Source organism: Haliotis cracherodii, unplaced genomic scaffold (assembly GCF_022045235.1).
Source record: "Haliotis cracherodii isolate W230 unplaced genomic scaffold, xgHalCrac1.p SCAF_8, whole genome shotgun sequence".
Classification (NCBI taxonomy): domain Eukaryota; kingdom Metazoa; phylum Mollusca; class Gastropoda; order Lepetellida; family Haliotidae; genus Haliotis; species Haliotis cracherodii.
The window spans coordinates 58,997,849-59,024,644 of NW_027266341.1; the positions used below are offsets into that span (position 1 = coordinate 58,997,849).

Below are 26,796 nucleotides of genomic sequence, written 5' to 3' on the forward strand. Positions count from 1 at the left end.
GTAGCGTGTAGTACAGTGTGCATGGAGAGAGTGCATGGAGTATACAGAGGTGAATGGGTATGCAGGTCATACGAGTGCATGCAATGGGCAGGATGCACCGCCGCGTTATTCTTCAAAAAGTGAGTTATATGCATGTACCACGTACATAATACACATTACAGTTCATCAATACACACAATATTATATTTAAAAAAATAGTAATGTTTGTTTGTTTGTTGTTTAACGCTACACTCAGCAATATTCCAGCTATATAACGGCGGTCTGTCAATAATCGAGTCTGGACCAGACAATCCAGTGATTGACATCATCAGCATCGACCCAAGGAATTGGAATACGATAGCATCAACCAAGTCAGCGAGCCTGGCCACCCGATCCCACTAGTCGCCTTTTATGGCAAGCATGGGTTGCCGAAGACCTATTCAATCCCGGATCTTCACGGGTCCAAATGCTTAAGTAAAGACATAATGATGTTTATATAGTAACTAATGTGTGTAGTTTGCATATATACTTTCCCTGATTGTTTGAACTTCGAGGAAGTCTAAACATAGTTCCGTGACCTGAGGTCAGACTTACCCTGTACTGTTTATATTTCTACATTTCAATGTCAAAGACTTGCTCCTTTTCACATATTAGAAACACTCTAACTGAAAACCTCTAAAACCAGAATTTTGGACGCATTTATTCTTCCCTATGCATTTAGAGTAGACATAAGTCCAAACAGATGAGTTCAGATATACACATATAACTGATTTCACAACAATGTCGGGGGGCACGGGTGGCCCAGTCGTCTAAGGCGCAGCGATTCGCTGTGCAGAGTTGCGTCCCTTGGGCACGCCAGAAACCTATGATTGCGGGTTCGAATCCCGGTTCGCCCCGATTATGTTTCTAGATTTGTCAGCACCATGCCCGTGCTCATGGGTTTCACCGAAGTTGTTAACGTCTGAGACCTGCATCATTTCGGGCTTTCCTCCCACATTAAGCTGACACGCCGCGATATAACTGGAATACTGTTAAAAGTGGCGTTAAACCAAACTCACTCACTCACAACAATTTCTCATGAATTTACAGCCACAGGTGTATTGTCCTATTAGGTGTGTAGCCTTGATATTCTCACGCAGTTGCCTTAGCATAATAAAAGTCATAATGGCATGACCTTTCAGGAGCAGATTCTTCCGGAACCCAAGAAAACCGAAGCCATCACCTTGCCAGTTAATGGAAAAGACTTTGCCTTTTTCTTCGCAGGAGATGTTAGATGTTTCCACTGCTCTGACTGTTCACCTGTGGATAGAAATGGCTCAACATTATCAGATGGGTGTTTCCAGAACGACGTTAATTCTGATGAGGGATGATGAACAGCAGTCACAGGCATGGAACCCGGCATGCTGGAACCTGTGCCATGCCCAGTTCCTTCCTCAGAATGTTTTCAACTCTGCCATGAGGGATAGCTGCTGTACAGGCTCTGTGACAGGTTGTGTCGTCGATCATCCGTAATCATATCAACATTTTCCTTTGTGGTGGCAGGTGAGGTGAGGTGAGGTGAGGTGAAATGGGATTTAACGTCGCTTCCAAGATTATTGCACTTATATAGCGACGTGCATGTACGTGTGTGTGTTTGTGTGGCTGCTTGTACTAGTCCGGACTGATGTCGATTTATAGTGCTAGCTCACTGAGATACCATGCCGCAGTTTAACATGAATACCCCACTCAGACACAGTATACTGACTCCAAGCCGACCAGTCCTTGTTTTAGCCCCTTAATGCCGAGCGCCAGACAGGGTAACAACAAGTACCATCTTTTAACGTCTTTTGGTATGACGCGGCCGGGGATCGAACCCCGGACCTTCCGCTCTACGGGCGGACGCTCTACCACTAGACCACGGAGGCGGTCTGTGGAGGCAGGTGGATGTCTTCCTAAACTTGGACCCTCTTCGAAGTTCTCTCTTCCTCTCTTGAACTCAACTGTCCACATTAACAGTGACAAAGGAATGACAAACAGCATGTCCACGTCGATGTCTGTTGGAGATACAGTAAACTACGTTTATCACGAACACGCTTATAACGAAGTGACGGATATAACGAACTGTTTTTTGGGGAGGGCCCGGCCATTTGCGGTATTCTTTGGTTGAAATGCTTTCAACGAACTCCAATTATAACGAACAAAAGATATTGGTACCTTTGAGTTCGTTATAACCGTAGTTACTGTACTTGATGACAACGCGATAGCCAGTCTTTTGTCCATGTTCATTAACAGAGAATCCCCAATCACTTTGATGCCTGCAGCATGGTTGAGTATTTGGTTCAAATGTAGCCTGTAAGTATGGAATGTATATTGTACATAATACATGCACAACATAATACATACACATTTGTAAGGGTGTACTATATGCATCGTTAGGCTTCGAACTTTTCAGATACCAGTACTTTTCAATACAGCAATCCTTCTTTTTGAACATATAGGACGAACAGTCGTGTTCTAAAATGATGGACCCGTGAAGATTCCGGGGTAGAACAGGTCTTCAGCAACCCATGCTTGCCGTAAAAGGTGACTAACGGGATCGGGTGGTCAGGCTCGCTGACTTGGTTGATGCATGTCACCGATCCCAATTGCGTGGGTCGATGCTCGTGATATCAATCACTGGATCGTCTGTTCCAGACTCGATTATTTACAGACCGACGTCATATAGCTGGAATATTGCTGAGTGCGGCGTTAAACAACAAACCAACCAAATCTAACATGATGACAATTAAGCTCAGTTTAGACACTATCCGCGCCCGTGTGGGTTATGTAAACCATACAGAGACATGGCACTGATGGCGTTTGTTCAGACGACGCCAGTGGACGAAACCGTTGACTTAATGTCGACGCCTGTGTTGACAAATGATTATATGATGTCATGGCATATGATCCTCCTAAAAGGCGGAAACTGTTCGCGTCTTGGCACGGTATGCCGGTTCCAGGCTCCCTATGCGCGTCGTCAACTTGCGCCAAACTTATATTGCGATATGAAAGACGGGGCCCAGCTTATACTCATTTTGTATATCAGTATGATGACACGGATGATGGCTTTAAATAGGTTCACTGCATTTCTTTTAGCATGGTGATGTGAGTGAGTAGGGTTTTTAACGCCACTTTTAACAATATTCAAGTTATGTCATGGCGTGTCAGCTTAATGTGGGCGGAAAGCTCGAAGTGATGCGGGTCACAGACGTTTCCCACGAGATGGTGCTGACAGACCTGGAAACATAAACCGGTCGAACCGGGATTCGAACCCATGACCATAGGTTTCTGGCGTGTCCAAGTGACGCAGTCATGCACAACGAATTGCAGTGCATTTGAATACTGGGCCACCCGTGCCCCGTTAATATGATGTTGTTAAAAACATTAATTCGTCACGCCAAAGACCGGGTTCGATTCTCCACATGGGTACAATATGTGAAGCCCCTTTCTAGTTTCTCCAGGGGTGTTCTTGCTCCCTGATTCCGGTTCAATCTGGTTGTAAGCGGTTGCTAAATCATTCGGATGTTCAAGCTCGGTGATTTGTTTGATTGTGTGTCGTCGTGCCCCGACAGCGTGATACATTGCTCATAATATCAACCACAGGTTTGTGTGACCCAGACTCCATTATTTACAGCCCCGACATACAGCTGGGATATTGTTGTGTGGTGTAAAACAACGGATGCACATGGTTTCGCTTGAATATTGCTTGAAGCGGCGTTAAACCCAACTCCCTCACTCACTTAATATGATTAACATACGTAGCTATCCTATAGCGATAGGGTGGCTCACTGGATAATGTCCTCGACTGTCCCATATGATTCCAACATGAAATTGCAAGAATGATGCCTTGTTTACAATTAATATCAGATATGTCTTGAAATATTTCTCTGCGTATTGAGAATGTAAATATTGAAGTGGCCATTGTTCCAGTCTTCTGCACAATATGATTTTCTTTTAGATCTTTTGGGAGCTAAGATTGACATCTTTAACATATAAATATCAAAAACATCCAGTATACTTGTATCGGAGATCGTCTCAAGCCGAATGCTTGCATATATATATTTACTCGAAATAATATTGCGAATGCTAGTGAGCGAACTGGGATTTTGCACTTAATAACCCCTTTTGCAAAACATACATAGCCCTAAATACAAAGATTATATAAACAGGTTGCCTAGTGCTTAGCTTGTACTGAAAACACGTCCAAGGGAACCCGTCTTATTTCTAGGCCACCGCTAGGGGGCGTGAGCCTATATATAGGCCAAACAAACGCTCAGATGCAGATCAGTAGCTGCACAGTGTCAAAACCGGAGCTTGCCGAAAATGGAGGTGTTTGGCCTGCTCGACGTGCCTCTTTGGTTGTTGATGTTGATTGGCGTCTTGACATTATACAGCACGTAAGTAAATATGTTTGGTATGCTGTCAAGGTGGAGACATCCTTGTACATAAATGACATGTTCGATAGAATTATATCTATCATTCATCGTAGGTGAAGCGTACGAGAGTTAAACAAGAGTTGGTTATTACCCGTGGAAAAGAAACGTGAATAAAATCGCAAGAATTGGGTAACTAAAAAGTTGGAATGAAAAAATAGACGCTACTTTCTTTAATTAGTTTTTATACATGCATATGTTTAAGTAAATAAACATGAGTTGATAGAAGTTCGTGTTGCAGGTGGAAATCTTCACCTGTTTTTAAAAGGGGTTTTGTTACAACAATGTTAAATGTCATTACTATCTCAGATGAAAATTATCATGGAGCATATTGAATAAACTGGTTATTAAAAGACAATTGGTGATATAACTGACGGACAGATCACCAGAACTGTCACGCTTAAAACTGCAACCAGTGCAGCTCTCCTGAACTAAGGGAGGTAACTAAAGCCAGCCTCCAATCCTCAATAATTTTGGATCTATGCACACTCAGGAACCACTGTTATTGCCTGTTGATTATGCCAATCTAGAATATAGACTCCCCTTACCGAATCCTGTGGGAGTTGTTACAGAAAAGTCAAGAGATTAATTATGAGGCTGACAGCTGGCAGTGCAGAAGGGCCAGGCCACAATGGGATATGCACCTGATGTTACCCAATTGGGGGCATGGGTGGCCCAGTCGTCTATGGCACAGCGGGGCTGTGCAGAGTTCCATCCCTTGGGCATGCCAGAAACCTATGATTGTGGGTTCGAATCCCAGTTCGCCCTATTTATGTTTCTAGGTTTGTCAGCACCATACCCGTGCTGGTGGGTTTCACCAAAGTAGTAAACGTCTGAGACCTGCATCACTTAGGGCTTTCCTCCCACATTAAGCTGACATGACGCGATCTAACTGGAATACAGTAAAAAGCGGCGTTAAACCCAACTCACTCACTCTCTGTTATCCAATCAACAGGTGATTCTGGTTTACATAAGGTCGACCTAATGGAACAGGTGATTTGGTTGATAGCTAGACAACCTACCTTAACAGTATGCATTGTTGCTCATTATATCAATCACTGGTTTGTCTGACCAAGACTCAATTATCTACAGCCCACAATCATATAGGTGGAATGTTAAACAACACCTACAAAGAGAAGTATTGATTTAACATTCTCAGCTCCCTTGGGAGTATACTAGTTTTTATTTTTTTATACTTCCATTAGATTGTGCACAGATTGTTTTTCCAATATCTAAAGATTTGTTCAAAATCAAGTTTTAAAATGGATCTTTTGTATTGTATTGAGGGATGGGTGCAATAAAAAAACTAACAGGGTTTCGTTTTCCTATTCCCTATGGGGCAGTCAGGTAGCCTAGTGGTTAAAGCGTTCGCTTGTCAACCGAAGACCCGGGTTCGATTCCCGACATGGGTTCAATGTGTGAAGCCCATTTCTGGTGTCCCTTGCCATGATATTGCTTGAATATTGCTAAAAGCGGCGTAAAACCATACTCACTCATTTTCCCTATATACATTACTAACCCATCATAGACTTTGTGGAAAGAACACAAACACTTTTATTCCAAATTTGTGAAATTTGGAAACCAATTGAGCTAAGGAACCTGCCTAAGATTCAAATTTAATTTGATGTGCTCTGAGCTTGAGGGTAAGATGAGCTCTGTCTTGTTGTTAACAGGTACATGTCCTGGCATCATGGGATCTTCAAGAAGCTGGGGATAGATGGCCCCCCTCCCAGGCCCATTGTCGGCAACCTGATGACCATCTTGAAGAGTGTGAGTATATCTGACAGAGTTCTTTGATGACACCTTGTTTGTTTGTTTGTTGTTCAACGTGTCACTCAGCACTATTCCAGCTGTATGGTGGTGGTCTGTAAATAATCAAGTCTGGACCCAAACAATCCAGTGATTGATATCATGAGCATCGATGTATGCAATTAGGATATGATGACATGCATCAAACAACACCCAATCCCATTAGTCACCTCTTACAACAAGCTTAGTCGCCTTTTGAGGCAAAACATGGATTGATGAAGACCTACTCTGACCTGGATCTTCGTGGGTTTGGTTAGGTTTGTGCCTCATATGCAGCTCAAAAAAAGATATCATGTCAGCCACTTGACCAAACTATAAACTAAAGTACAGGTGTTTCATAATTACCATTGATGACACCTCTGTACAGCAATATTTGCAGATCAGACAAGTTAATCCTTTTATTTCACAGGGCTTTGAGTCTACCAGTGTACTAGGGTTGGTGGGGGTGGGGATTATGCTGATAATCTCTATGGGGGGTGGGGTAATCCTGACCCTCTCCTCATTAGTTCTGACTACTTCTGTCCCCAACCAAAGTAACAATAAGTGTTACATTCAGAATGATTTTTGTCTTGCTTTGCTGGTTCGATTTAAACAAAGAGATTGTATTTTTTGATTGGACAGGTTAATGGTATTTGTATCCAAGTGAACATCAATGTACATTAGACCTGGGTTAAGTAGACCTGCAGTATTTCTGTCCCTTGTGTTTTACTAACTTGCTTCACGTTGATCAAATGCACAGGTGGCGCTGTTATCTGAGGTGCACACTTTAAGGTTGAGGCCAGTGACTGCATCAGGGATCATCGGAAAACATTCCTGACCTAGCATAATTCAATTTTGTATAAACAGTATTATGCATAATTCAATTTTTTATCAACAGTATTATGCATAATTTAATCTTGTATAAACAGTATTATGCATAATTCAATTTCGTATCAACAGTATTATGCATAATTTAATCTTGTATAAACAGTATTATGCATAATTCAATTTTGTATCAACAGTATTATGCATTATTCAATTTTGTATCAACAGTATTATGCATAATTCAAATTTGTATCAACAGTATTATGCATGAATACACAATGCCTTCTATTAGTGTTAGTCATGTTTCAGTTTTGTGAGAATGTTTCAAAGGCAAAACATTGATAATTATGAGGTAACTTGAAATCAATGAGGGTAATATATTTAAAATTCCTTTTGATAATGAAATAAAAAAAGTAAAATAATTAGGATTATTATTTTTTTTCTCCAAGAGGATTTGAATGAAAGTCATAATAAACGTTCAAATATGTTGGACCCTTGGAGTTGAACATGGCGAAATGTATTAATAAAAGATGAACCTTTTTGTAAAATAGTATTTTAACTTTACTGTTTCACTCTTTACAAGAGGAAATGAGTAATGCCTAGTTTTCTGAAGTCCTTGTCAGAGAACTATTTGTTGTTAGCCTTTGTTGATTTTGTGATGAACTCTTGATGGCTATTTCCAGGGAATGCATGGAGCCGACTTGTACTGGTGCCAGACTTATGGAAAGGTGGTGGGGTAAGTTGGTCAGGGTTAGACAGGATGGTGGGGTAAGTTGGTCAGGGTTAGACAGGGTGGTGGGGTGAGTTGGTCAGGGTTAGACAGGGCGGTGGGGTAAGTTGGTCAGGGTGTGACAGGACGGTGGGGTAAGTTGGTCAGGGTTAGACAGGGTGGTGGGGTGAGTTGGTCAGGGTTAGACAGGGCGGTGGGGTAAGTTGGTCAGGGTGTGACAGGGTGGTGGGGTAAGTTGGTCAGGGTGTGACAGGGTGGTGGGGTAAGTTGGTCAGGGTGTGACAGGGTGGTGGGGTGAGTTGGTCAGGGTTAGACAGGGTGGTGGGGTAAGTTGGTCAGTGTGTGACAGGGTGGTGGGGTAAGTTGGTCAGGGTTTGACAGGGTGATGGGGTAAGTTGGTCAGGGTGTGACAGGGCGGTGGGGTGAGTTGGTCAGGGTTTGACAGGATGGTGGGGTAAGTTGGTCAGGGTTTGACAGGGTGGTGGGGTAAGTTGGTCAGGGTGTGACAGGGCGGTGGTGTAAGTTGGTCAGGGTTTGACAGGGTGGTGGGGTAAGTTGGTCAGGGTGTGACAGGATGGTGGGGTAATTTGGTCAGGGTTTGACAGGATGGTGGGGTAATTTGGTCAGGGTTTGACAGGACGGTGTGGTAGCCTTGTGGTCAATGTGTTCCCTGGTCACCCCAAAAGCCTGGGTTTGATTCCCCACATTGGTAGACTGTGTGAAGTCCATTTCTGGTAACCTGCCGCCGTGATATTGCTAGGGGTGGTTGGGTAGCCTTGTGGTTAAGGCGTTTGCTCGTCATGCTGATGCCCCGGGTTTGATTCCCCACGTGGGTACGATGTGTGAAGCCCATTTCTGGTGTCCCTGCCCGGCGAACTCACTCACTCATTCTGGGTTTGACAAGAAGCATCTTCCTAGGACAAAATCTAGAATTATTAGTTGCTGGAAAATTTCAGTCACAATGACCAGCAAGATAATGAGAACCATTTCAGACTAATCATAGCTGATATATGTTAAAGCCAATGTACTTTGAACAGAGTTTGTGTGCATTAGACAACAGACTAAAATAACTTACTGACAAATGTGAAAAGAAACCTATCAAATATCACATATGTATTTATATTTTGTTAATTTGTTTGATTAATAATTCCTCCAGCCACGAAAAGGTTGAGGTCCTGGTTGTAGTAAGGAAGTTTATTGCAGGATCTTCATGACCCGGTTGCCGATGCTTCTGATATCAGATGACGAGATGATGAAACAGATAATGGTGAAAGACTTCAACCTTTTCCCCAACAGACAGGTCAGATATCTATAGTATCAAACATTCAATTTCACTTAGAAGTGACAGACAGTGAAAACTTTAGAAATATCCCAGTGTTAATTTTAAGCTCACCTGGAATCCATGTTTTGGTTATGTAATGGCATGTTATGATGCCTGCAGTTGGTCTACTCTTTCTTATGTGCATATTCGCCAGCTTACAAAGTGGTACAATTTCTTCAAGATCAGATCCTTTAGTCCAATAAAATAAGATGTGTGTTATGAGAGGTTGCATCAAATCAACCCTAAACTTTAAATGCCCAGTCTAAAACAAGCATGCTTGGGTTTTTGAGCCAGCCACATGTCAGCATTCTAAAATGATAACTGTTCATTTCTTTGTCTCCTCAATTTGAAATCTGATCCCAGCAAAGGAAGACCAACACAGTATACAATCCATAGTACACCCTATTGGCTGCAGATGCCATGCCACTCAGAAACGACAACATGAAATAAAACAACAAAAAATCAGACCAGTTTCTTATTTTGCATTTCGATCTCCCTGATGATATTCAAGTTACAGATATCAGATATGCTTATCTGAAAGCTTTGCCCCCTCATACCATGAATTTAGGAGCCTTGAGGCAGATTGGCCGAATAGAAGGTAACCTGAATCTGACCTGACCCCCTATGGATATGTGGTCAGATCTTCATGCTATCGGAATAAAGGTCTGATTTTAATGAGATTACAAGTCATATGCTTTGCTGTCTGTCACTCCATTCACTGTTTGACTTTTTGATGGTATTTTCAATCATAGTGGGATTTAAATTTGACAGTAGAATAATTTAATTTGATTAAATATGGATTTAAACATTTATTTTAATCAAGCCCAGCATGTATTTTTTCTTTATCAAGCATAGGGCAGTATCATCTTTTTTACAACATATTCTATGGTTCTAATGATACTTTTCATTGGTTGTCATATTTCTACCTGTGGGGTACTCCACCAGTTCTGTATGTATGTAATGTGTGGGTTAGCTTCAGCTTGGTTTCTCAATACAGGAGATTCCCAAGGCAATGGTTGGCTTCCCGATGGATCAGTCTCTGGTTTTCTCAAAAGATGACCATTGGAGATTCATTCGGAACTTCATGACGCCAACGTTTAGTGCAGGCAAGCTGAAGCGGGTAAGACTCTTTAATCTTTATTTTTATCATTGACAAGCTTTAATTCAATCCGTTCCCCGACAAAGATTCTAGGGCAGAATCAGTTGCCAGTACCCCATGTTTGTAATTATTGCTCACTTAATGAGGATCAGGTGGTCACAATGTGTGACCTGTTTGTATATATTGACAGAGTGGAGACCACATCCATTGTCTAGTGGACATGAGGAAGAGTGGGGGCTTGATCCCCGAGTGCTTCATTCCAAAAGATGTTAAAAGATTGTAATAATGTTGTTACCATGTCTGGGGTTTGGCGTGAAGGAGATGAAACAAGACTGGTCGGCCCGGAGTCAGTATACTGTGTCTGAGTGGGGTTTCCATGTTAAACTGGGGCATGGTATCTGAGTGGGCTAGTGCTATAAAACCGGCATTAGTCTGGACTAGTACAAGCAGCCACTTACACATCCACTATATGTCCAGGGCTAGCATTTTGATAAATGTACGCTATCCCCAGGATCCATTCCCATGGTTCTTGCAATCTCAAATTACCCACCCTTGAGTTACATTTGCCAATTTTATTGGCAGTGCTACTAGGTCTAATGTACCGATCAGAATTCGAGTTACAACCTAGCCTCAATTTACGGTTCGCAATATCATCAACATGGCGGCCTGTCCCATTGATTAGGATCAAGTTTGCGAGAAATTCAACATTAAAAAACTTATTGACATGCAAAAGAAAGCCCTTAAGAATCTTTTCGATGGAAAAGATGTTTTCTTTTCCCTTATAACTGGTGGTGGCTTTGGTTTCTAGATAATAAGAGTTACCCCCCTTACCCTCTCCCTTGGCCTTATGTCAACTTTTGATTGGTCAGTAAAATGACAATAAAAGTAATGGGTGGGTGATCTGGGAATGGATACATGGGTTAGTGTATGGGTTTACTGAAATGCGAGCCCTGGAGATATAGAGGATACCACACATAGTAAGAGTATGAATTGAGTTTTACGCCACACTGAACAGTATTTGGGTTACATCAAGGGTTGTCTAGTTTAATATGGAGAAAAGAGACGCAGGCTGCAGACAGGGCTGTAGAAACTCCAGTGAAACCCACAACTAGAATGATGTGGTTCAGAGGATCCTGCAGGACCTAAGACCATGCGGCCACTCATGACCCTGATAAAGGTTTTCAAATGTTCATCTGTCCATGTTATTTCTGCCTGTCTATAATCATTTCATTTCAGGAGCAAAATTCATGTCTTTCATAGTTCTCTTTGAAACTTTCGACCAATAGCAATGTTAAGTGGATTCTCTTGCTGTTTATGGAATTTTAGCTCATGAGACCAAAGGTCCAAGTGAGCTTCATGATTTAGCATGTTGTCCTTCGTCTGTGCATCGTCAGTCCACAGGAAATGATGCACTCAAAAGGAAGATATCTAACACAAAGATAGGACAAAGGTTTGCCATTTAGCTTAGTCCATCTTTAACATCACTAAATATATACTACTCAAAATTTGATAAGGATCACCAGGTGATATGTGTGTAAGTTACCACAAACATAACAAAAGACATGACTCTGACTCAGAAACGTGTTTAATCATGTTATGAATGAAAATGCATGAACGGCATGAACTTGTATCAATATGGAATGTTTGAAATCTGCAAACACCAAAAGGCATTTCATTAAAAAATGTTAACAGCAGACAAGAGAAAGAATTACACAGTTATGAGGGATAGTCCATCATTACACTTAGTCGATGAAGTGTCAATATCGAGTATGACCTCCCCTTGCATCAATGACGGCCTGACAACGTCGAGATATGCTGTCAATAAGCACCCGGATGTTCCCAATGGGAAGGTTGTTCCACTCTTCCACGAGGGCATGTCCGAGCTCTGCCAAAGTCGTGGGTTGTGCTCTACGGCGTGAAAGGGCAACCTGCAGCATGTTCCAGACATGCTCAATCGGGTTCAAGTCAGGCGAGCGCGCTGGCCAATCCATGCGGACAATTGTCTCCTGCTCAAGGTACTGCTCAACCACCCTGGCGCGATGAGGACGGGCGTTATCATCCATCAGGATGAACTCAGGGCCAACAGCACCAGCGTAGGGTCTGACGTACACATCGAGGATCTCATCCCGTTACCTCACCCCCGTCATTGTTCCTCTCTCCAGGACATGAAGATCTGTCCTTCCATCTCTGTTGATTCCACCCCAGACCATGATGGAACCACCACCATAACGGTCATGTTCACTGATGTTGGCATCATGGAAACGTTCACGTTGTTGTCGCCACACCCGCTGCCTCCTGTCTGTAAAGTCCAAACAATACCTGGACTCATCGGTGAACAGAACTGGAACCCAATCGTTCCGTGTCCAAGTGACATGATCTTCAGCCCATTCCAATCGCTCCCGCCGGTGTCGAACAGTCAGGGGGATTCGGACACATGCCCTTCTCGAGTAGAGACCTGCATTGTGAAGACGATTCCGTATCGTCTGAGTGGACACATTCACCCCCGAGGCGTTCAGGAGGTCGTTACGTAGGCTGGTTGCTGTCCAGAAGGGATGACGTCATGCCTGAAGAGCCACAAAATGATCTTGGCGTTGGGTTGTCGACCTCTGACGACCACCCCCCTGTCGGTGTGCTGCTGTACCAAAATTTTGCTGTCGGGACCAGGCCCTGCTTACAACGCTCTGGCTGACGTTTAGTGCATTGGCAACGTCACGTTGTGAATAGCCAGCATCAAGCATTACAATACACCTGCCCAGTTGTTCTGTCGTCAGGCGACGCCTTACACTTTGAGGGGGGCATTGCGTAGATAAACGTAGTGTAAACACTCAATTGAGTTTACAGTTTCACAATGAATCAGACACCGTTGCCTGATTGGAAATCGTGCAATGGTAGCAAAAGCATGAACTGTGATGTGAAACGCATTTCCCATGGCATGAAATGCACGTGCACCCGTGTTGGAGACGTTTTTGATTTCACTTGAACACAATATTGCCTGTTATGCAGTTATTTTGTTTTTTTATTAAGAAAAATATCTACGATCCTTATCAAATTTTGAGTAGTATATAATAGGAGTCTACCTGGTGAGCAATGTCTTGGCAATATTTTAAGATTTAAGTTTGTTCTTTGAATAATATTTAACACCATCAACTGATGATAGGTTCATTTCACAGGAACTTGATGATAGCGTGAATAACATGATATATTCATATAGAAAAAAATCACACCCCTCTACATGCATAGTCTCTATGTATATAGAGGGATGTGATTTTTTTCTATACAAATATATTATGTTATACACGCTATCATTGAGTTCCTGTGGTTCACTTGAGATCTAATCCACAAAGTGTTCGTTAAGTATGTCAGTCTAGCAATATGGACATAACATGTATGCAGTCTGTCTCATGGTCAGATGATGCCGGTAATCCACAGAGTGTTAGTTAAGTATGTCAGTCTAGCAATATGGACATCACATGTATGCAGTCTGTGTCATGGTCAGATGATGCCGGTAATCCACAGAATGTTAGTTAAGTATGTCAGTCTAGCAATATGGACAGAACATGTATGCAGTCTGTGTCATGGTCAGATGATGCCGGTAATCCACAGGATGAGTGACAGGCTGGTGGACCTGTTGACCGAGCGGGCGGAGAACAAGGAGGAGGTGGAGATCAAAAGGTAACTACATTGTGGATGTTTTATAGGAAGTTAGGATACAGTCAGTGCCGAATACTTATGTTACTAGATCAGAAGGAATGCCACAAGACTCTGTCTTCGGTCTTGTTGCTTTAGTCTAAGGCTGCTGATGAGTGTTCCTGTTCTAGTGTATTAGTTGTTCTGGAGAAGTGTTTTTTACGTATCCTTTGACCCTAAGTCTCACTAATTTCATTATTTTCTCCACACATGATTAATAGGGGAAAGGAGGTACCCCATTGACTTAATTTGTAAATAACCTCTCTGTGTGATCTCCTTTTATGTCATAGCTTTTAAAGGAATGTTATAACAAATTATTTAGTTTTAGACAAACAACTCTCTTTTAAGATAAATAAAATTAAAAGTATTCAAATTCAAGGGCCATTGCAGTTAAAACATGAAGTATCGCATGGGTGTTTTCGTGTAGGACTGATACCATTAAGTGTGCAACATCTTGTCAACTTATGAAAGATTTTGTGCAAGAACAAAAGATATAGACTTTCTTTTTCTCATCCTTCCCAATTTTCTAAAAAAGGAGCTAAGCTACTTAGTTTCAAGATATGTTCATTTTATCAGCCATTATGTCTAAAAACTGCGATTATTACATAAACAGGTATAAGCATGATAAGTCTGAAAATGGGACTTTGCAGGAAATGAGTCCAAATGTTTGATGCCACATATCTCTGTAATCAATATAAATCGGAGATTGTAAATGGTACTTTTACGGTCCTAAGATATCGTAGTTTTGAAATATATAAAGTAATCAAAATGTGATTTTTCATCCATAAGGTATCTGTGTCATGGTTAGTCATGATTAGTGACAGGCCATCATGATATGGCTGAACTATTGCGGACCACAGCCTAAAACAACATTCACTCTCTCCCTTATCCAAGAGTCTTCATTGTGTGAGTAAGTGCTGGCTGTTGTGTGGCAGGTTCCTGGAGAAGTACACCATGGACGTGATAGCTGGGACTGCATTTGGAATGGATGTCAATGCCCTCAACCACGAAGACGACCCGTTTGTCAAGAACGCCAAGACCATCCTGTCTAATGGCCTGAACTCAGCATACATTGTGTTTATAAGTAAGTTTTCCATGGTTTATCTTTATTCTGGTGTCTGTACTGATAGAAAGAAGGGAGCGACACTAAGGGACGCATGTAATTATTCAGGACATTTTGTACAGGCTAGATGCAAACGTTACTCTTAGTCTGTGTGGCAGCTTGTAGTAGTCCGGAATAATGCTGATTTTATAGTGCTAGCCCACTGAGATACCATGCCATAGCTTCACATGAATACCTTACTCAGACACGGTATACCGACTCCCGAGTTGTCAGTCCTTGCTTTAGGTCCTTCATGCTGAGCGCCAGGCAGGGAAACAACAAGTTCCATCATTTAAACTTACCTGGTATGACATGGTGGGGGATCGAACCATCAACTTTCTGCTCTCCAGGCATAGCCTCTATCCATTAGACCACGGAGGCGGTCATTCATGTGGGAAAGACAATGTACCATATTCGTTGTAGTAAACGCCCCTGACCAACTTGTAGATCAGTCTGTCAGTAGTCTTTATAAGCACCCCATACTAAGCCCAACATTTTACATTTCTTTATATTTCTTTGTGTGTATTACATATCTGTTCACAGAAAACACAGCAGTGTAGGAGGGATGTATAATTGCCTCACTACAATTATCACAGAAACTTTAGTTTCACAGATGATTGATGTAAGACTGATCTCTATTGCTTGATCTCCGACACCAAGGTCCACTTGTGCATAATTTATAAGGTTTTCTTTATTTTCTAAGTCCCCAGGGCACTTATTACAGTGAATATGGCACATGTGTTGATGGCTATAAGGCTAAGGGTTGACACATAGGTGTTGGACATTTGACCATGTTAACTGTGGTGTATCGCAATGCTAACGTGCACAGTTACATTCATTGTTGCATGTTAATAACAGGTTAATAACATATTGTTGATATTAAGGTACTTGATTCATATTTGTCAATTAATTCTCAATATTTAACAGAGAAGTTTATGTGAAGTGTCTGTCTTTTGAATACAAACTTCATATTCAGATTGGCTACAGTGACATGGCAGTGTTTTGGTTTGAACAAACATTCTGAATTAGGATAGTGATGGAGTACTGGTGATCATGCATTCCTGATGTAAAACATCTTTGTTCACTCTTTCAGCCTTCTTCCCCTTCCTCATCCCACTGACGTCGTTGCTTGGTTACCACTTGTTCCCCGAATCCAACATGAACTTCTTTGTCAAGGTGACCAACAAGATCCTTGAGGAGAGGAAAATTGATCCATCGGTGAGAATAGAGGGCTGGTTTAATTTGGCATTTCAGAGCAGAGTAGGGGGTAAGGGTGGCCCAGTCATCAATGGCGCTGCAATACGCTGTACAGAGTTATGTCCCTTGGGCATGCCAGAAACCTATGAATATGGGTCTGAATCCCCGTTCTCCCCGATTATGTTTCTAGGTTTGCAGCATACACACCATGCTAGTGAGTAAGGTGCAAACCACCAAAGTGGTAAACGTCCAAAACCTGCATCACTTCAGGCTTTCCTCACCCATCAAACTGACACACTGTGGAAGACATGGTAGAACTGGAATACTGTTCAAAGCAGTGTTAAACCCCACTCACTCAGGGCGGAGTAGATCACAAGTATTCTCTTCATAGGTGATGATTTAATTTGGGATCAGTTGTCCAAGATGTGGGTGTGGTCTCAATGTGGGAGGAGAGCTGAAGTGAGGCATGGTCATGATCATTTGCCCCTCTGGAGAATCGTATGATTTTGTTTGTTTGTTTGTTTGATTGTTTTTTAATGCTGCACTCAGCAATATTCCAGATACATGACGGTGGTCTGTAAATAATCAAGTCTGGACCAGACTAACTAGTGATTGACATTATGAGCATCGATCCACACAATTCCAATGGGATGACATGCATCAACCAAGTCAGCGAGCCTGACCACCCGATCCCGTTTGTCGTCTTTTATAGCAAGTATGGGTTGCCGTTTTTTTCCCCGTCCTATAAAAGTCCAGTTTCCACCCTTGCTGAACTAGACTATGAGTCAATGAATAGTCCAATCAAAATCGCGTAACGAAATCCACATCCAGTTTGTAAACATATGTGCAGGTTTTGGTCGATTGCAGGATTTGCAAAGCATGTGTACCAACAACTTAGCTTCAACAGATATTTTGCAAATCTTTTCATGTTTTTAATCATTGTGCTCAAGTGATTTGATGCACTTCATGAAGTAAGACGCGTTTTATTATAATATAGGTTATCGATCCGATTGTCTTTACTGGGCAACACCATTTTATTTGAAGGAGATGCAAATGATATGAGTAGTGGAATCTGATTGGTCTATAGGAGGGACATAGAAGGGGCAAAACTTGTAATAGCCGCTGGTAGTGCTACGATCAACCCAGAAATTCCAGCCTGGTGTGGCAAGGTTGGAAACTGGACTTTCACTCCCTTGCCTCAGAAAGATGGAAATTGAGCATTGTTGCCAATATTATCAACCACAGGTTTTTTCTGCTCCAAACATTATTGCATGAAATAAACTGCCATGAAAAAGTTGCAGTAATGCTTAGTAACATCATCAGATGCATTCACTCTTGCTGAGTGAGTGAGTGAGTTAGTTGGGTGTAAACCAAAGTATTCCAGTTATATCACGGCAAGTCAGCTTGATGTGGGAGGAAAGCCCGAAGAGATGCAGGTCTTGGACAATTTAACACTTTGGTGAAACCCACAAGTACGGGTAGAAACCTAGAAACATAATTGTGGAGAGCCTTGGATTTGAACAGATTTTTGGGCGTGCCCAGGGGATGCAACTCTGGACAGCAAATTACGGCGCAAATGCCCCCCACTCACACAGATTGTTATGTACACCTTTGCAATATGAAGGTTGAAAGGTTTTGAGCTACATGTTCCCCTCTGTCTTGGTCTCGCAGAGCAGCAAATACACAGACTTCATTCAGCTGATGGTGAACGCAGACGAGGAGAAGCGACAGACGATGCAACAGAATGGTGGAGACACTTCTAGCAGCAATGGCCAACCTGCAGGTAAGCCCTAGACTACTTGATTTTCTTCCTAGAAGTATAATTCTGAGATGTGTCTGGAAAGTGCAGGAATGAGTTCGGCATTATCTTCAGGCCTGACCAGGGACGAAATTAGTGCTGCCGCGCTGCTGTTCTTCATCGCTGGCTACGACACGACTGCTTCTACCATGTCTTTCTGCGTGTATAACATCGCCACCCACCCCGAGGTGCAGGAGCGGCTGGTAGCCGAGATAGAGACTGTGCTGGGGGACCAAGAGCCGGATTATGACAGTATTCAGAAACTGGAGTACCTGGAAATGTGTTTGTCAGAAACACTCAGGCTTCACCCCGCTTCTGTCAGGTAGGCTTTATGATGGCGAGGTATCTGTCAGAGATGTCGGCAGGTTGTGGACCTGATCTATATGTCATTATCCATATTTTCTCAAATAGGTTTTTCAGTGACTCATTGATTCAAGGGTCTACCAATATGTTTCAATATATTTGTTCACCGTTCCCGTTGAGGTACTCTCTGTGTTAATTCATGTTCCTTGAGCACGTAAATATCCAGAAAAAGGCATCTTACACCATTTCATTGATATACACACTTCTGGTTGCTAACAGTTTGGCAAACTGAGCAGGGAACATATAAAATGTTCCTTACATGTTAACGGGGTACATTGAAAATAACAGAATGGGTCCTAGCCAATCAGAATCCTCCATTCATGTGTAAGGTAAGATAAATGAGATCAGATGAGATTAGCCACTTTATTCATCCATCTTTAAGAATGTGGCTCAAGTGATGTTGGTGTGTGAGACGTGTGCTTCCTGCTGTTTCCCAGGGTGGATCGAACCTGCACCAAGGACATGGAGGTCAAGGGCGTGAAGATCCCCAAGGGCATGACAGTGGGGATTCCCATCTATGCCATCCACCATGACAGTGACCGCTGGGACAGGCCTGAAGAGTATGACCCAGAGAGGTAGGCTGACAAATGATCACATATGGCTGAGAGTTACGAGTTTTGACAAGGGAGCAATTGTAAATATTCTCCTCAGGGCTCTGGAAGCAGAGTCTGGGAGACCTGACTGTTTTTGATAACCCTCCCCTGATTTTCTATTTCCGATCCCCATGGCCCTATCTGTCAATTTCATGTTGTGATGAGATGGAGACTATTTATCATCCAAAACTGGCTCCCACAGGAGATATATAATATAATATCGCTCAATGCATATGTATAACAGACTGTCCTTAAAGGTGAGGTGAGGTGAATTTGAGTTTAACGTCGCGTCCAAGATTATTGCACGTGTGTGTGTGTTTGTGTGTGTGACTGCTTGTACTAGTCCGGACTGATGCCGATTTATAGTGCTAGACCACTGAGATACCATGCTGCAGTTTAACATAAATACCCCACTCAGACACAGTATACTGACTCCGAGCCGACCAGTCCTTGTTTTAGCCCCTTAATGCCGAGCACCAGACAGGGTAACAACAAGTACCATCTTTTAAGGTCTTTTGGTATGATGCGGCCGGGGATCGAACCCCGGACCTTCCGCTCTCCGGGCGGACGCTCTACCACTAGACCACGGAGACGGTCTGTCGGTCAATGTCAGCCTAGGCACAGATCAAGATAGTTTAGATGTGCATTTCTTCGTTTGTTCAGAATTGGGTGATATCAAGCAATATCTGTATTGTAGATATCGCTGCAATGAAATTGCATCACAATGCTTTGCAGACCATTGTGACATCATTGGTTACCATGACGTCACAATCAAATGACATCACTAATGGCTCTGCTACTGAAGCTGTTAGCATTACTTTTTACACTTAAGACACTGCTTATTACTGTCTACAAACTGATGAAGTTGGAAGAATGATGTTGGATGATAAATAAAATCTCACACTTGTGTCTTTTGATATCAAATATATCAACACTCGTTGATAAAAGTGAAAAATTTCCTTGGCAAGCCTCAGAGTTTTTACACTTTTATCAACTCGTGTTGATATATTCGATATCAAAAGACACTCGGGTGAGATTCTCTATTTATCATCTAAAACTGGCTATTTACAATGTCTCACTTTAACACAAGGCACTAGTTACAATGTCTGACTTTCACAGAAGGCCCTGGTTACGATGTCTCACTTTCACACAAGGCACTGGTTACGATGTCTTATTTTCACACAAGGCACTAGTTACGATGTCTTACTTTCACACAAGGCACTAGTTACGATGTCTTACTTTCACACAAGGCACTAGTTACGATGTCTCACTTTCACACAAGGCACTGGTTAAGATGTCTTACTTTCACACAAGACGCTAGTTACGATGTGTTACTTTCACACAAGGCACTAGTTACGATGTCTTACTTTCACACAAGGCACTAGTTACGATGTCTTACTTTCACACAAGGCACTAGTTACGATGTCTCACTTTCACACAAGGCACTAGTTATGATGTCTTACTTTCACACAAGGCACTAGTTACGATGTCTCACTTTCACACAAGGCACTGGTTAAGATTTCTTACTTTCACACAAGGCACTAGTTACGATGTCTTACTTTCACACAAGGCACTAGTTACGATGTCTTACTTTCACACAAGGCACTAGTTACGATGTCTCACTTTCACACAAGGCACTAGTTACGATGTCTCACTTTCACACAAGGCACTAGTTACGATGTCTCACTTTCACACAAGGCACTAGTTATGATGTCTTACTTTCACACAAGGCACTGGTTAAGATTTCTTACTTTCACACACGGCACTAGTTACAATGTCTTACTTTCACACAAGGCACTAGTTACGATGTCTCACTTTCACACAAGGCACTAGTTACGATGTCTCACTTTCACACAAGGCACTGGTTAAGATTTCTTACTTTCACAAAAGGCACTAGTTATGATGTCTTACTTTCACACAAGGCACTAGTTATGATGTCTTACTTTCACACAAGGCACTAGTTATAATGTCTTACTTTCACACAAGGCACTAGTTACGATGTCTTACTTTCACACAAGGCACTAGTTACGATGTCTTACTTTCACACAAGGCACTGGTTACGATGTCTTACTTTCACACAAGGCACTGGTTACGATGTCTCACTTTCACACAGCTATAATGTCTTTGCTGTACTGAATATGGGCAGCTGACCAAGTGGTTGTCTCCCTTTAAATAATGATAATGCACCTGGATTATTTACGGAACTCAAAGCTCCATGTTTTCGCAGTGTGGTAATGCTCTATGATTTTTGTCAGATTTAGCGCTGAAAACCGGAGCAAGCATGGCCCATTTGACTACCTTCCGTTTGGAAATGGACCCAGGAACTGTATCGGCATGAGGCTTGCTTTAGTGGAGGCAAAGATAACACTTATCAAGCTTTTTAAGAATTTCAAATTCTCATCAAGCTCAAAAACACAGGTAGGTGTGTCATGTAGCATGCTTAGGAAAAGTGAGTGACAATACTTATAAGTGAGTGAATGAATATCATTTTAGGCCACAGTCAGCATAAGTCTAGCTATAGTGCAGTGACCTGAAGAAAATGAAGCCTTGGCCAGGCAAGCCAGTGTCTGACAGCGTGAACATCCATGCCATCAGGGTAGTATGATGTAAAATATACTAGAGGGTGGGGTAGTAAACTATCTTTTTAATAAAATTATTTGTTGACATGTTTTCAACAAAAATAACTATTAATTCATGAAGTTTTGGACCAAGTTATTGCCAGGACCAAAGAAACAGTTTGTTAAATCCGTCAGCTCATTATAAGCGTGTTTGTATAAACATAGCTTACTGTACTTTTTTTATCATTAAGATTTTGATGTTGTTTTCTTCTGAATGAAGTGTTTTCATTAACCTAACAGATTCCCCTGACGTTCATGCCGTCTGCATTACTGAGGCCTGCCCAGGGCCTCTGGATCCGGATTGAGAAGAGGTAGACGATTTGTCTTGAATGTGTGACAGACTAGGGCCAACACAGCAGCTTTTGTATTTCATGTCTGACCATGTCATTCATTTAATGTCACCATGTTGGTATTGTGATTTTAATATGACTTAAAACAGCTTTAATACTGGAATGGCAGTGAAATAGTGATAAAAAATTGTTTCAAACGAGTAAATACATATATTTTTCATGTTAATATTGGTTATTTTACAAATGTCCTTCAAAATGATGTGTGGTGTTCAACTGAAGCATGAAATTTGAAATCTCTGAAATGACCTGATTATCAAACATGTATTCCGGGAGCCACTATATCTATGTACACCGATTGTTTTCAACTAACCACAATGTCTAGTGTTTATTTTGTTGTAATGTTTACTATAACATGTTTTTAGTGTATGTCTCGCTTTTAGTTTTTTTCGTATTGTTTAACCTTGAATGTTGACATTTGATATTTTACTATTACCTATTATCAATATTATTTCTTTTATTTGATTAAAGGATACTTTCTAACCACATTATACAACAATTTATTTTAATTGAAGGTTCAAAACAAATTAATTTTCCCTAGAAGGGCTTCTCAGTGTATTCACTGATCCAGGTCTTAATTCCTCTTTCATGCAAATTATTTGATAACCAGCATATTGACTTGGTGTAGATTTTAACAGGATTTTCTTAAAGGGGGCCTTGAGTTTATTTAATTAGCAACTTCATTTGAGGTGGGGTGGTATGTTTTCAATATATATGTTCAATTACAGAATTTGTTCAAAGGAGGTGGAACTTTTCAATTTTTACCTACATTTGGTGATGGGGGTCACTTGACAAAATGCGAGAGTATTTGCAAGGTCTATAATTACATTGAGGTATTTTCATTGATAGTTTTCCATGATCAGCAGTTACAAACACAAATAATTGGTGCTCTTATATGTTAGCTAGAACTTACCAAAGTTTTCATTAAGCATTATAATTAACAGTTTTCCATGAGGAGCAGTTACAAACACAAACAATGGGTGCTCTTATATGTTAGCTAGAACTTACCCAACTTTTCATTAAGCATTTAATCGAATTATAATTAACAGTTTTCCATGCTGAGCAGTTGAATACACAGAACGAAATGGTGTATATGTATAGTAGAGAGAATCTATCAAGTTTTCATTTAAGCATTAAATGGATTGCTGACTCTAGATGTTGATAGAGCCTTTCCCAACAATTCTTGAATAGACTTTGATTTTGAAATCCAGGTTGCAGGAATGTGTGTTTGCTAACCTGTAGAGGTAGCAGTGTGATATAGAATAGGCTATGTATGAAGTTTATGTTTCCATGGAACTGTCTTTGTTAGTTAGTCAGTGTCTAAGTTTTAGAGAAGACATGAAAAGGTGCTCAAGATTTAATATCTTGTTCCATGTAGTGAACACATATTCAGGCTTTTCCTAGACTTGCTCACAGGCCGATATTCGTTTTATAATTTTGATGAGTTGGCTTATAAAGTTTTGTACCCATAATTCAATGAAGTTGGATTACACAGACTTCCTATGATAAAAGGCCAAGAGGTATGTGAGTTATGACAGCCATTGTACGAATGGTAAAGAGTGCCTTGTGAAACACACCCAAGATAGGTCCATGCATTGCAATGCAAATATTGATATATTATAATGATTTCTTGTTGTATATTCTATGTGTGTGAATTCAGAGCTAGATGTTCGCACTAACCTCAGTTGAAATGTATCATGCCATTTTCTTCCCTATTGTTTACAAGACACTCACTGCACACGCACTGCAAAGGACACGATGTGATAGGAGCCCTTTCAGCCCAGGGGATCTTAATAATTTAAGAAATGAGGAAATTGTTTGAAAATCGTTATTAATGTTATCAGATGTGTTATTATGAATCCGAATTAAATTCATTTTATCAATTGGCTGTTCGGACTAATAACTACACTAAGGTTAGGCTAAGAAATGTGTCAATAAAGCTGAGCTTTCAGGTTTTCAGGAAGCATTTTTCTAATATTTGAACATGAGCAGTCTTTGACCAAGCCGAATTCCTGATGAGATGTAGAATGAGAACAGTACACATATTGTACAAGATTCATCTTGGGTCACGGCCTGCTCATGCTAAGATTTTTACTTGAAGTTTAAAAGTCAACCTTTTACAATACCTTTAGCAATCGTATCCGTCCAAAACAGGATTACAAAAGAAAACTACTTGTTTTTAACACATCTTATTAAGATAACATTACATAACAATTTTCTGAAACTTTACAGTTTGACATTTCCAGAAGGGCTGAAAAGGGCCGTTATCCTACCCTGTCCTTTGTCTTTGTTTCTAAATGCCTGGTAGGGCTGAAAAAATAATAGTGTTGGTTCTCGGGCACCACCCCCATCATCATAAAGTCTGAGGCACGTTTCGTTTTTATTTCCATTTTCAAAAATTAAAAAAATATCCTACAACTTAAAAACCAATGTGCCCGCCTGCTCTATATTTTCCAAAGTCATTGCCTGAGAACCAATTCTTTTATTTTCTTAAGCCTAATGCAACTACTACTATGATAAGACTTGCTCAGTTCCCTGGAGGAACGTTATTGGCTGTTGCTTTACCGACCAGAAACCTGCTTATGTAACAGGTGTTGGCGACCATCCTGTTATTGTTTTTGATAACAACTGTTTATTTGATTTAAACCACCCTGTTATTGTTTTTGATAACAACTGTCAAATTGATTTTGACCAGGGCTTTTGTTGAATGAAATGTTTTTAGATAGATACAACACACTATCACACTGTTTACAAAAATCGAGCAAAACACAGGGACCACCATGCAACATAAGGCATCACAATTCACTGGGCAGAGTTGCTTCCCTTAGTTATGCCAGGAAATGCTGATGGAGGGTTATAATGTCAGATTTGCCTTGAATATTATCTATGGTTTGTCAGTGACTTACCCTTGCTTTTGGATTTGACCATAGTGGCATGTGTTAACGACATCAATTTGGGCTTCCCTCCCAGATTAAACAGACACACTAGGTAAATACTGCTCAAACTTCAAACTTGTTATTCTTTATTTAAAAAAATACTCAGATGAATATGTACTCATTTTAATGTGTTAATATGACTGAATGATTTTTTTCTATTATTTACATACTGAATTTCAGGACCAAAATGACCAAATTATGATGTACCAAATTTCCATTAGCTTCACGGGTAGAACCTTTGTTCGTGTAATTCCAGGACTCGCTTCAATGTCTCTGAAGTCATTGATACTTAGGTATCGTTTGCTCATTGTAATTATGAGTGTCCGTCTCAGTAAGCGAAATTCTATGGAATAGGTCCACTTCTTAGCCTTAATAACGTGCCATTGTCTTCAACTGGTGATTGTACGAGGGCTTCATTATTCCGTGTGTTGATCAAACCTTTACAAAACAACCTTATACACCAAATAAATTATAAAGGCCAAAAGTTTTATTGTCTACATAGCTATTTGCATAAACCCATGTACCCTAATTGCATGTACCTCTATTATACTGAGATTTTCATGATCACTTGTAACAGTATCTATTGTACCCTGGGGTCTGTTGCTTACTGTATAACTGCTTTGATTATCTAGGTGAACTAAAACGTACTTGTTTGGTTGATGGCGCTGTTAGCTTGTATAGTGGGTTTCGTGAACAGTAAAATCTCGTTAATCCGGATCAGTGGAATGAACCTTATTCGTAAAGGCCGAGGTATAATGGGGGCTAGGGCTGGGACAAGTCCAAAGTTACTACCCGGGTACCCATCCCATATTACCCGACCCCACCCGGGTGCCCGCTGTTGGTCTCAAGAGATAGCTACTAACTGTCCGATTGGGAAAAGTCTGACCATAGCCTTGGACAAAATGTATTTAGATACACGTATAAAAAGTTCTGGTCATCCATACATTGAAGTTGACTGAAGTTTTATTTTTATTCAAACTTCAAATCAGTAGGAATGGGCGTAGTAGTTAGAAAGAACTGCGAACATTGGTGACTTGTACTTTAAACATAGAATTCTAGATATTTGTTGTCATTAAACAATATATCACGTGACTAACCAGGGGCCCGGGTAGTCCTTAGGGTACCCGGGTCTTACTCAGTATCCACCTGACCCGAGGACCCGAGTTACCCGTCCCAGCCCTAATGGGGACTTATGTTCAGCAGCATCTGCATAATTTAAGTTATGAGCAAAGCTGAATCTGTCATCAACGTTGCCAGAAGTGTTTATGATATTGATTATTTTTGTTTCATTACTTGAATATTTTGTGAATTTAATCAATAAATGTTGAATTAAAATGTGTAAAAAAGGAAGCAAATCTTGACCCGAACCTATTTTCTCAGCACATTTGAGATGAAGAAAATACAAACATATGGGACATGTCTGATGAAATATTTCAACGTTTTCTGAGACTTAAAATGTGACATTTCCCTTTGGCCAAAATGTCCCGTCCTTTTCTGATTGACATGGGCACCTACCTTCAAGAATTAGTATACACGGGAGTTTCCTATAGCTACCCGGTAGGAAGGAGTTCCAAATTAACAGGGGCCGGAATTACGAAGATCCGCTGTACAAGTTTTGCCTATGCAAACAGAAACGATTTGAAGCGGCAGTAAAATATATTCAGGTGTTCGCATTACCTCGTGTTCAATGTTATATATGTAGAGAGAGGATGGGTTACAGCTATATTAACATTGTCGGTGTGAAAACTGTCGGCGTATCTTTGTCTTTATCTTTCAATTTTGCTTAATGAATCACATTTCGCATGGAACGCACGTGCGGCACGCACTTCTAGGACGCGTACTCGAAGTAGAGTATGTAGAGGTTTGTATACAAGAACATAACACGCATTGCCTTACCGTTGACCAGTGCTTTTCCTGTTGACTGCAGAATGGCATTGCAAAGTGACACCACTCGGATGTTCA

At 41.1% G+C, this 26,796-nt stretch overlaps 1 protein-coding gene across 2 annotated transcripts; it reads left to right on the top strand.

Moving 5' to 3' along the window:
- Nucleotides 1–1,401: 1,401 nt before the first annotated feature.
- LOC139450116 (cytochrome P450 3A41-like) lies at nucleotides 1,402–26,796 on the top strand. 2 transcript variants are annotated; one of them, XM_071231768.1, is made up of 13 exons: nucleotides 1,402–1,468; nucleotides 6,104–6,200; nucleotides 7,727–7,779; nucleotides 8,977–9,073; nucleotides 10,092–10,214; nucleotides 13,777–13,865; nucleotides 14,816–14,964; nucleotides 16,076–16,200; nucleotides 17,851–17,962; nucleotides 18,053–18,299; nucleotides 18,778–18,915; nucleotides 21,189–21,351; nucleotides 21,792–26,796. In XM_071231768.1, exons 2-13 carry the CDS (start codon nucleotides 6,108–6,110, stop codon nucleotides 21,864–21,866), a joined length of 1,464 nt encoding a protein of 487 aa, XP_071087869.1. In that variant the 5' UTR covers nucleotides 1,402–1,468; nucleotides 6,104–6,107; the 3' UTR covers nucleotides 21,867–26,796. The 2 variants fall into 2 exon arrangements, with proteins under 2 accessions (XP_071087869.1, XP_071087868.1); XM_071231767.1 differs by lacking the exon at nucleotides 1,402–1,468 and adding an exon at nucleotides 4,304–4,394.